Source organism: Micropterus dolomieu, linkage group LG22 (assembly GCF_021292245.1).
Source record: "Micropterus dolomieu isolate WLL.071019.BEF.003 ecotype Adirondacks linkage group LG22, ASM2129224v1, whole genome shotgun sequence".
Lineage (NCBI taxonomy): Eukaryota > Metazoa > Chordata > Actinopteri > Centrarchiformes > Centrarchidae > Micropterus > Micropterus dolomieu.
Genome location: NC_060171.1, coordinates 22,673,556 through 22,684,901, shown reverse-complemented (window position 1 = coordinate 22,684,901; position 11,346 = coordinate 22,673,556). Strand labels below are relative to the sequence as shown.

General features: G+C 40.1%; 1 protein-coding gene across 1 annotated transcript in view; it reads right to left on the bottom strand.

Annotated features, from left to right (window-relative positions):
• pdhx (pyruvate dehydrogenase complex component X) overlaps positions 1–8,495 on the bottom strand; it is a 53,799-nt gene extending 45,304 nt beyond the window's left edge. Inside the window, exons 1-3 of the mRNA XM_046038291.1 lie at positions 8,261–8,495; positions 4,927–5,010; positions 2,847–2,947 (exon numbers count right to left, since the gene is read on the bottom strand). Of these exons, the coding sequence (XP_045894247.1) occupies positions 2,847–2,947; positions 4,927–5,010; positions 8,261–8,495 (420 nt within the window). The remainder of the gene's footprint in view (positions 1–2,846; positions 2,948–4,926; positions 5,011–8,260) is intronic.
• Between the last annotated feature and the right edge of the window lie 2,851 nt (positions 8,496–11,346).

Here is an 11,346-nt window from a genome sequence, read left to right as displayed (position 1 = left end):
CTGGTAAGGATGCCTCCTGGACGCCTCCCTAGGGAGGTGTTCCAGGCACGTCCAGCTGGGAGGAGGCCTCGGGGAAGACCCAGGACTAGGTGGAGAGACTATATCTCCACACTGGCCTGGGAACGCCTCGGGATCCCCCAGTCAGAGCTGGTTAATGTGGCTCGGGAAAGAGAAGTTTGGGGTTCCCTGCTGGAGCTGCTCCCCCGGCGACCCGATCCCGGATAAGCGGATGAAGATGGATGGATGTATAGAAAAATTAAGTGATATTTCGTTTGTGATTCTAATGAATTAAATCAAACATTTATTGACGAGACCTGTCCGGGGTGTACCCCGCCTTTTGCCTGATGTCAGCTGGGACTGGCTCCAGCCCTCTGCGACCCTGTATGCAGGATAAATGGTTGACGATGGATGGATGGATTTATTGACAACATATTGAACATTTGTTATATTTTTAGGAAAATTATATTGCAATAATTATTGTTACTGTTTTATTGCCCAGCCCTACATATAACATTGACACTCAGGGTTTAAGCTTCATCCTTTATCTAGGGTCATTTTACCATCCCATGCTCTCCACTCTCTGTTTTATCTCAAGGCTAAAGAATGTGTCACTTCAATTCTAGCCATGTTTCCCCAATGCACTGATGGTCTCCCTTGAAGGATAATATGAACTGTAAACTAATTCTGTTCAGTCTTTTTGCCAGCAATGATTTGGTTATAAATTCTGGAGCAGACAAAAGACATAGGGCTTTTCACCCAATTTGACCTAAGAATACTGCAAGGGTAGAGACTGATTTATACTAGCAATTGATAAATTGATCCCGTGGATAACAGTGTGCGGAGTTGACGAGGGGAAGGGAAGGGTGAATAATGAATGTGAAAATGACAGGTTAGCAATGCAGAATGTGTTGGATAGCTTCATCAATTTATCCGTTTGTTCATACATGAATCAGACATACTTTCTGCCATGTAATTCAATATAGTAATCACCAACTCATACTACCTTCTGATGTACCTATCAGTCCATTTCAAGCTCAGTAGCATTCATCTGTACAATAAATCTGCACACAGAGGAGCTGAATGCATCTACAATATCTATCTGAAGAAGCATGTGTTTCATTTCCTACTGGCTATGATTGATTGTACCCGGGGAAGATTTCCAGATTGAAGCCCTCGGGTCAGGGTAGAGCAACGCAGTAAATGTATAATGAGATACAGTAATCTGCGTTCCATGGTGCTGGTGCTCCTACCCCCAACCTCCATGTCCCAATATGAGGTGGTACTACCCTGTGTTCTCTCACCCCCAAGAGCCATGGCTGGAAATTGGTAGAGGGCCATAACAGTACTTGACCCTCATAAATAACCCCTGTGGAGCACCGGAAGTTCCATGTCTACAGCAAGCCTGTCCAGGCATTTTGCCACAGGCAGGTAATTATGGCAGCCTCTAAATTAGAAACCTACTGAATGCTTCGAGAGCCACAATTACATCACTAAAGGCTTATACTCTGACTCAGACAAAGTGGATGCCACATTAGCCGTGCCGTGTAAGGGGACACATCACATGTGAAATATTGCCACAAGCTGCTGTTTTTCTTATTAACTATAAACATACTCTCTATCAGAGAGAGAGAGAGAGAGACAGCCAAGGGGCTTATCTAATTCAGACCATCTTTCTCTGCCAGCTTGAGCTCTAAAGCCCCTACCCCCAATTCTTGGGTGGTTTCTATGGAAACTACCTCATCCCAACAGTGGCAAAGACAAGGATGGAGTGAGGGAATGTAAGAGAATAGAAAAGTGAAGTGAAAGGCAGGCGGGGAAAATCCTATGGTATATAATTGACAGTCCAATAATGACCGCCCAATAATTAATTGATTCATTTAGCCATTTCTGTGTGTGCCTGTGCATGTACCTTAAGAGTGAGTACTGTTCATGAACAATGTCTCTGTCTGCTCATTTGTGATGTGCATTTTGCCGGTGCAGACTTGGAATGTGTCTTTGTTTTTTTGTTAAAGCTGTACAAACACCACATAATTAAACCCTGATCCACTTCACCAGACTGTGAGCATGTCCAAAATCACATCACCAGGAAACGTGCTGTACTATTAGATTTAGGCACTTATTCACATGGAGCAAGCAATATATATAATAATATATCATAATAAGGAAGCTAAAATAGTGAACTTAAATCTTGCTTGATGACACCCCCCCCATTCCCTCCTACTTCACATACCGATTTCAAATCTCTTGAAGATCAGCCAATACTCAAAAGATAGAACATCTTTATCTTCTGAACATGTGGTGGAGTACGGATGAAAGACAAGTGATCGCTCTGTCTTTGGCAGCCTATTAAAATTTCAAACAACAAACAGCACAGTAGGGGGGTGGGTGGAAGGAGAGACATATTTGTTGCTGAAGACACCTCGTCAAAGCTTTGTTGTCACTGTATAGGGAGAGTAGATTTAACAAGCGTAGCCAATTTGCAGAGGCAATGAAGGAACCCTGAAACCTTCACATATAAATATAATCAGGACTACATCATAATGTGAATCAACTAATTTCAAAAACATAAACACAACTACTGCAAACCGCTGCCTTTACACACTTTGAAGGGATACTAACAAAGAAGTGAAACCTGAAGAACACTCTTGTCAAAAAGCACAATTTAAAATCCTAGTGCTGACACACACTTAAATACACAGCATTTAAATACTCCCTCAAGGCACCGCTTTAAAACATACCGCACCAAAGCCACACTCAGGGCTTAAGCATACCTGTTATTTGCAAATAAATTCCCTTATCTAATCATCTCCTATAGAGAAGGTTTATGTGTGTTTCTGCTCACTCACCATTATCTTAGCCAAGACGCCGTCATCATTAGATTCCAAGGTAACAACGGCCTTGTCAGTCTCGATCTCACAAAGGGCATCACCTGCTGCCACTGCCTCACCTGTAAAAGTAAAGAAAAACATCTGAGAACTTTCAATGTAATAGAAATATTTATTTGCCATTTCAAGCGCCTAATTCCCAAACAATCTTTCCATTATGAAGGGGTTTGTGAACTTAGCTAAAGTGCAAATGATTCATTTTAACTTTGATTAGAAATGCATGAATCATGATCAGCGGCAGTGTGTTCAAAACAACTGCTCTTTCGCTGGGGTTTTGCACGTATAGCGAGCAAATTAGTTGCCAGAAAAATGAAAGAATTCCATTCAAGGGACAAAAAGGCGGCGTGAGGAAATATCTGCTCGGGCTCTGGCCCACAAATGAAGAGCCTCATCAATGTTTAATGGGAAAGAATATGGAGATACGGAAACGCAATGATTGAAGGCGAAATCTTTGTCTATCCTTATCCAGTGGATTCCCACTGGTCTGCCACATGAGAGAGCTGGAATATATTAGCATTTCCTTAACAGTGAAACAGGGTGGCAATTAGGAGACACTGGTTCAGTTCTTTCATGCTCACATATTCATTTTGAGCTAAACCATTGGAATCCTATACAAAGACATGGACCTGATTGTTTCCTTGTTTTTAATATATACACACACACACACACACACACATCTCAGCTGTACAGCTCGTTTGTACAGGAACGCTTGCTATCCTTTAGCACTTAATGGAGAAAGTAAAAGTAGCCAGAGTATCATTGAATAGCCTTTCTGACATATGTTCATGTGTTAAGATGTGAGGAGGAAGAGGAGGAGATAAAGGTTAAGGGTTATCCAGATCTGACATCTGGTCACATTTCTATCTTCTGGCAGCTATAAGAGGGTGCATTACCTGGGCGTGTAGCAAAGAGTGGGAAAATCAAGGACAGCACGAAGGCAAAAAGGTATCTTGCAAAACCTCAAATTAATACCAAAATTGAAAAGGACCTGAGTTTTATGCTATGTTTTAAAAGTAGAGATCTGAGGGAAGGAAAAAAGAGGAACAGGGTGGGTCAAGGGAATAGTAGCTGGGGATGGGTGAGGGGAAGGTTGAAAGAGCAGAGGGAGTATTGACGTTGGAAGCCCCTGAGAGCAAGCTGTAGTGGAGTCAAGATTGTATTTGTATGACGCTTTAACACCGCATGACCCCAGGGGTTAGGTGTGATGTGCAATATTAAAGATTAAACAGGCAACCCCAATCCTTTTTCACCTCTGCTCTAGTGGAAAGGCAATAGACATAACAAATATATACACAGACTAGGTAGGTAGGTATGTAGGCCAGAGCTATGTTAAAATACATTACCTGCAAATACTGTATAAAACAAGATGCTGATATTCGACATTTTGAAGAAATGGGAAACTACATGGAAAAACTACTTATTTTACCTTCCAGAGATGGGGTTTTAATTTTAAATCATAACTCAGGTTTTCTAAACACACAACAAAACATGTTTCCATTGAAGAACAATTAATCACATTGCCATCATACAAAATAAAAGCTTTATGGTGCATTTAAGGGTAGAAAGTAGCATCCTGGATGTGTTTTTACTGCCAATGAGATCTATCTTTCCCTTTCTCACTTACACACATACACATGTACATATATCAGCCCAAGTCACAGAAGCACTTGGCAACACAGCAGAACAGCCAATCAGTATGCTTCCTCCTGATAAATGAGTGTGTGTCTGAGGCGCCCGGCTGAGCAGAGTTGCTAAGTGATGAATAGTGACCGCTGTGTTTCCTTGAGCCAATAAGCCACTAGAGGCCCTCAGGTGCTCCAGAGCTCAGACCTCTGCCTTACAGAGCAATGTCATGTCATTGAGTAAACGACTGGTGCTACCGTTGGTCCATCATTGTGGGAAACATTTATTGCTGAGGTCTTTGATCTGATAACCACAGATGCAGAAGTTACTTAGAAATAGTCATTTTAGCAGGTTAGTTAGAAATAGATGTGTGGTAATGAGAACAGGAAAACAGAGTTCTGTGTTTTGTTTCTTTTACCTTCCTTCTTCAGCCATTTGACTATGTTTCCCTCCTCCATGGTGGGGGAGAGAGCAGGCATTTGCACTTGGAGTGGACTGACACCTACAGGATATAAAGAGAATAATACATTTTACATCAGGGTCAACAGGCTTAAAGCAGAAATATTTCCATAAAAATTGTATTTCCTACAGTCTTTCAAAATCAGGCCTAGGCTATGTAAATTTCAAAATCAATCAAGTAACACCCCCTGAAGTAGCAGTGTTTGTTATGAATTCAGGTGGGGGGGGGGGGACAGTGTATCTATGACAGAAGAAAACAGGCAGGTCACTGATGTAATTGTGAACCTGGCTGACACTGCACCAGAGGATGCAGTGGCGCTCGTACTCTTGCATGCGTAATGCTGATGTCACCAGCTGCAGAAACTCAGAAGGCAAGGGTTCAAATGGCTCAAAGCACTGTGTTGGACACTGGGTCTCCAGGCTGCCAAAGGAAAGTACAAATCCAAGCTGCAGAGGCATTGCTTTATTACCGACTACCATGCAGAGCTGATGAAAGAATAGTCAAGCTTTAGATTTGATTTTTGACTTTATTAATACCACAAGGGGAAACTCAATGTTTTCACTCTGTTGTTAATTGTTAGTATTATACACACTGAAATACACACACATGCACAAACAGGACGAGACGAGAGATGAAAGAGTGAGGGGGCTGCCACTTGGTACGGTGTCCCGAGCAGTTGGGGGTTCAGGGGCTTGCTCAAGGCCCAAGAGGTGAACTGGCAGCTACCAGTCAACACTCCGTATCTGTGGTCCGAGCTAGACTCGAACCGGCGACCCTCCAGTTTCCATCCAAGTCCTTATGGACTGAGCTACTGTAGCCCCAATATACAATAAAGATGCAATAAATAAGAGACAGAAAAAGTAAATGGATGATGTGAAGGGGTTTGGTCAATATCTTTTGAGCCTTTTTTTTTTCCAGCTTTCTTAAATATTCACCAAAAGACCTAAATAACAATCACAAATGCAATTTAATACCTTCTTTATATGTCTCCCAATTTTGTCAGTGCAAATTATTATGAATCCAATAGGAAAAAATCCTGTTTTCCCCATGATTACATGTAATACCATAACCCTTTTTACAAGGAGCTATACGAAATCAAAGTAAAATTAACTATCGCACATTGACTCTGACACCAAGGTAAATTATGTCAAGGAGGCGACGACTGATGAATTTGTTTTCTACAATTAGGCATTTTAGAGGCCATCTAGGGTTTGCTGCCTTTGCTTCATATGAATAACCTCATCTTTCCATGAAGGAAAAATAAAAAGTGTAAATCCACTGTGGCCAAGTTGTGTGTTGGTGCCATCTGCTGGATATTTGGAAATGTCACAAAACAGAATTCATGTCTAACCCTAACCCCTAAGGTATCAAATGGTATCTACTTTTCAGTTATTTCACTTTTTAGATTTTCCTTCAGTATCTGAAAATTAAGAACATCATTAACTAGTAAACACGTTCATCTGCCTGTTTATTGTGTCTGTGTATAAAGAACGATCCGACTCTTTTCTCATAAACATATCAACCTATTAATACTGGGTCTAACAGCAGTTACAATGTATATTCATATCATTCAGACATGAATCACCCCTCTGTGCCTGTGTGTGTGTGTGTGTGTGTGTATAACTTGTGAGCTTTCACACATAATAGACCATTTTCCCCCGGCAGACATGTCATAGCAAGAAACGCATGTTATTAATTGCATTTAATTGCAATTAATAACATGAATGATGGCTGCATTGCTGCATTTCATTTTGGTGTGTCAGTCCAGAATGCTGCTACTGCCCATTCTTGCTCACTGGCATAGTTTGGAATGAAGCCATCATTAATGTGATTACCCATGATTTTCCTGCTATGACACCACAACTGAAGTAAATTAAGATCTACTACTACTACTACTACTAACTACTGAAAACCTATTAAAAATTCACATAGCTCTTGCTTCTCAACATTCCCATCGCATGCTTTGGTTTCTTCCAACGACCAACTATTTCTGCCCTTTTTCTCTGTCTCTTACTGGTGGTGAATACAGGCTACCTGACAAGCAGAGTGAGAGAAAGCTGTTCCTAAATGATCCTCCCCCTAAAACTGAAGTAATAAACTGATTAACGGTGCTTAGTTACGATGAACCAACATTATATCTGAGCGTATGCAACCTGACTGTGGCCATTTACCTACATAATTCACACACTTTACTTAACACTGTAGTGCAATACAGTTTGGTGCAACACCACAGAAAACAACAGATGGAATGATAAATGATCTGCCTTGAACCCCATCAACTCGATCCATCTCAATTATGTTGCACATTACTAGCTATGCCCAGCATAGTCTCATCAATATTCTAGACAAGATCATAGTAGTCTGACCATTGGATTCAATGGGCTTTTTTAAACATAAGAAACTGAAATGTCACAGTAGGAAAAGCACAGGTATTAAGGCTGACTTCTATTTGAGGGCAGCACAGTAGTACAGTGTATGCATTGACAAATCCACCGACCAGCTTGGGCCTTTCTTTGTGTAGAAGAAATAGCATGTTCTGTTCTGCCCATAAGTGTTCCTGTGAGAGTGGATGACTGTCTGTCTCTACATGTGTCATTGACTCGTGACCTGCGGACCTAGATAAAGGATGGATGGATGACTTCTATTTAGCTGCATTGGTTTCACGGTGCTGTTATTGTGCATGTTGGCTCACTGAATGAAAAAAAAAGGCTTTTATAGTTTATATACATACATCTTGTATTTTCTAAATAATTTGTATTTGATTTTACCCTACAGAAACAGAGTCCCAACTCTAGCAAAGGCGAGAAACAACATGTCAAACCACCTTTAGCAGCACCAGACTAACAATTAGATGTCAGCCAGGGAGATTCATGCATTGCTAAATAACACTGGCTGCAGCCTGGACTAGTAGAGGATTCTGTCAGAGGAAATCTAAATGTGTCTGTGAGCAATTTCAAAGGCTTCTCTTGTAACTCTTATTCACCACTGAGTTTAGTCCAAGTTTGTAACAGATTGGTTGGTTCCAAAATTGACCATAATTTGTCCTTGTGTAATCGGTTCACAAGGTAAATTTCCCCATCGTTCCTTCTGAAGCCAAAAAAACCCTCACAATTCACATACCTAAACTTCAATTTAACAACACTGCTATTAATTATCTTGTCATAAAAAGCGATGACGAAGTAACCTAACGCGACTAACAAAAGTAGAAAATGATGATAACTTAGCAAATGTCAGCGGCTGCCAGAATAGACGAGGAAAAACCCTGCCCTTATATTAAACTGTCAACACTCACCGAAGAGCCATGGTGACTGAAAGAAGTGTCTGACATGCTCCTGCCACGGGCGTGTGGCCCACACACATTTATTGAAATTAGACAATCTCAGACCAAATAAAATCCCTTGACGACCCAGACGCAAAGAGGCCGCCATGTCGTCGTCCTCCGTGTGTGAGACGTGTCCACACAAATGCCTGACGGTAGAACGGCGGGGAAGGGGAGAGATTGTATAATTAAATTTTTTAAAGCTCATCTTGTGATATTTATCAACCCCAGAAGACTTTAAAAGATATCCAATGCTCTGTGGACTATTAAATGTGCATAGAAAATGTATTATTGATTTAGATAGAGATAAACGACCAGGCTATGAAGAAGTCACTTTTTGGGTCCTTCGACGTCCTTTTTACTGTTGTTCTGTTGCGTTCAAATGGTCGAAATCCTCAGTTCTCAGTGAGCTACTGCCCTCTGCTGGGGAGAATGTCAAGCTCCTGTACAAATTAAGTAACAGTGAAGTGTTTAAAATCAAATCACAAGTAATTTCAGAACATTGAACGTGGAAAAGGGCGAATGTTCAAAATCAAACTACTATCAGACACATTAGCCCCATTTCTCACTGCCTAATACTTTTAAAGTTGCCGACTTGTTTAGTGTATTGAATATTGATGAATGTTAAAACCATGTCAGTAACATGTTTATTTCATTATTTTGAAATATGAAATTATGTCTTTTTTTTTTAGATGCCTGGTGATTCCTACACAGGAGACAACTAAACTTTAATTTGAATTTCCTAAAAGTATTAGGCACTGATGTCCTTTTGTTGATTTTTAAGAGCAAAAAAAAGCAACCTTGTAAATATTTGTTTGCTTGGTTTGTTGTTGTTGTTGTTGCATCATTACTGTAATGAAAGTATGTAAAATGAGAACTTCACATAAGATAACCAAAAATTAAAAAACATGTCAAATCAGCTTTTGGTTGATTTTATTAAAGACCATATAAAATTCCACAAACACAAATTTGTGAGTGTGGGAGAATGGGGGAAAGATGAGAAGTCAATACATGTAATCATGATGATTATTTGTTTGAGGATGTTTGATTTTTAGATCTGTGTCCTGATCAGCTACATAAATTCTGGACTGTCTCAACAATGTGCCAAGTTTGTTACTTTATTTCCTGTTGTGTTGCATTCCACTAAATTATTATTTTTTACTGGTTTAAACCTTCCTCAATACAAAACTGCTTTATTTAAGAAAGCATAGGAGGTTCCCCGTAAAAAACTCAAAATAGTGGTCTTCTTTTCTCATGCTAATAAAAAGAATAAGACCATTAATAAAAAGTTTATTAAAATTTCATGTGTCCAAATGCACTTTTAACAAACAGTGGCCTATCATCTACTGTTTTTCATCCGTGAAAAGAATAAGATTCAGTTCAAGATGTGAAATGATATATTTCTTGTTTTTTATTACATTTACATGCAATGCTTCTAAATACACTGAACAAAATTGTAAACACAACACTTTTGTTTTTGCCCCCATTCATCTTGAGCTATGTACACAAAAAGCCTATTTCTCTCAAATATTGTTCACAAATCTGTCTAAATCTGTGTTAGTGAGCACTTCTCCTTTGCCGAGATAATCCATCCACCTCACAGGTGTGGCATATCAAGATGCTGATCAGACAGCATGGGTATTGCACGGGTGTGCCTTATGCTGGCCACAATAAAAGGCCACTCGAAAATGTGCAGTTCCATCACACAGCACAATGCCACAGATGTTTTGAGGGAGCGTGCAATTGGTATGCTGACTGCATGGATGTCCACCAGAGCTGAAGTGCTCACTAACACAGGTTTTGACAGATTTGTGTACAATATTTGCGCGAAATAGACCTTTTGTGTCTATAGAGAAAGTCTTAGATCTCTGAGTTCAGCTCATGATGAATGGGGGGAAAAACAAAAGTGTTGCGTTTATAATTTTGTTCAGTGTATGAAATTCACTTAATCACATGTTAGTTGGTCAGAGATGAGAAAAAAAAATTCTTTATACATGTCATTTTTCACTGCAAAATGAACAAACCAGGAAATTAGTGGGTGATGCTCAAAAGTACGGGAAACAAACATTAGTGGAAAGTCCAAAAATCTGAGCAGGAAATTGGCTTCATAACAGGCTAGCATTAACAAGATATCTTGGCCACGAATGCTTCCTCGTGTTTTTGTCTCATCAGAAATGCAGACCAGGTGGTAAAAAACACTTCATTATTAATTGTTTACTTGAGCACAGCGACTTCAGGGTTGCTTGTAATTTCACGTGAATCCAGAAAGAGTTGATTATTATTTATCACAGGCACATTCAAACTTCATACATTTTGTTAACTTACCCCTTTATAACTTCACTCAGGTGTTGGTTTTTCATTCATAAGATCATAAAGAACTGCATTACCACCACCCCCAAAAGTAAAGTCTCATTAGTGATGCATTTCTAATCTGTCCAACTCACAGTTTGGGCTGAATGCCTCACAGGTCCATTTGAGTGTGAAGAGAAAACGATAAGGGGGCCCGATAAGCTGGTGCTCTGTATCTGCTGAGAGAACACAATAGCCCACTGAGCAGGCATGGGACACAGACACAAAATCCCAGCTGGCTGTCTTCATGCCCATGCTCAGGCTATCTTTCATCACTTCCCTGTTCTTCCTCCAGCATCTATCTGATTGAATTAATGTGCTCCCTTTTTAAATAATGAAATAGCCCTTGCGTGGCTCATTCAAATCTGAAAATAATTTTCTGACAATAAGAGATAAAGGCACTTGTGGAAAGATACTGTATATTGTTTTTGGCAAAACAAAGGCAGCCATTGTTTCGCCTGTGCAACCCAGTGTAACACACAGTGCAGCAGGCGAATAGATGGTACCTGTATGTGCATTTTGCTGTCATCTTTCTAGACAGTTGTATGCACAAATATCTGATGACCACCGCTAAAGTGAGACACATGGATTAAATATCTCTTCTCAGATGCATGTGTGTGTTTTTGTTCCTTACCAGATCCATTGCAACCGGTTTGGGTGCATGTTTGCCCATGTGCCACGTGTGGTATGAATACTTGTTATGCTGGTTT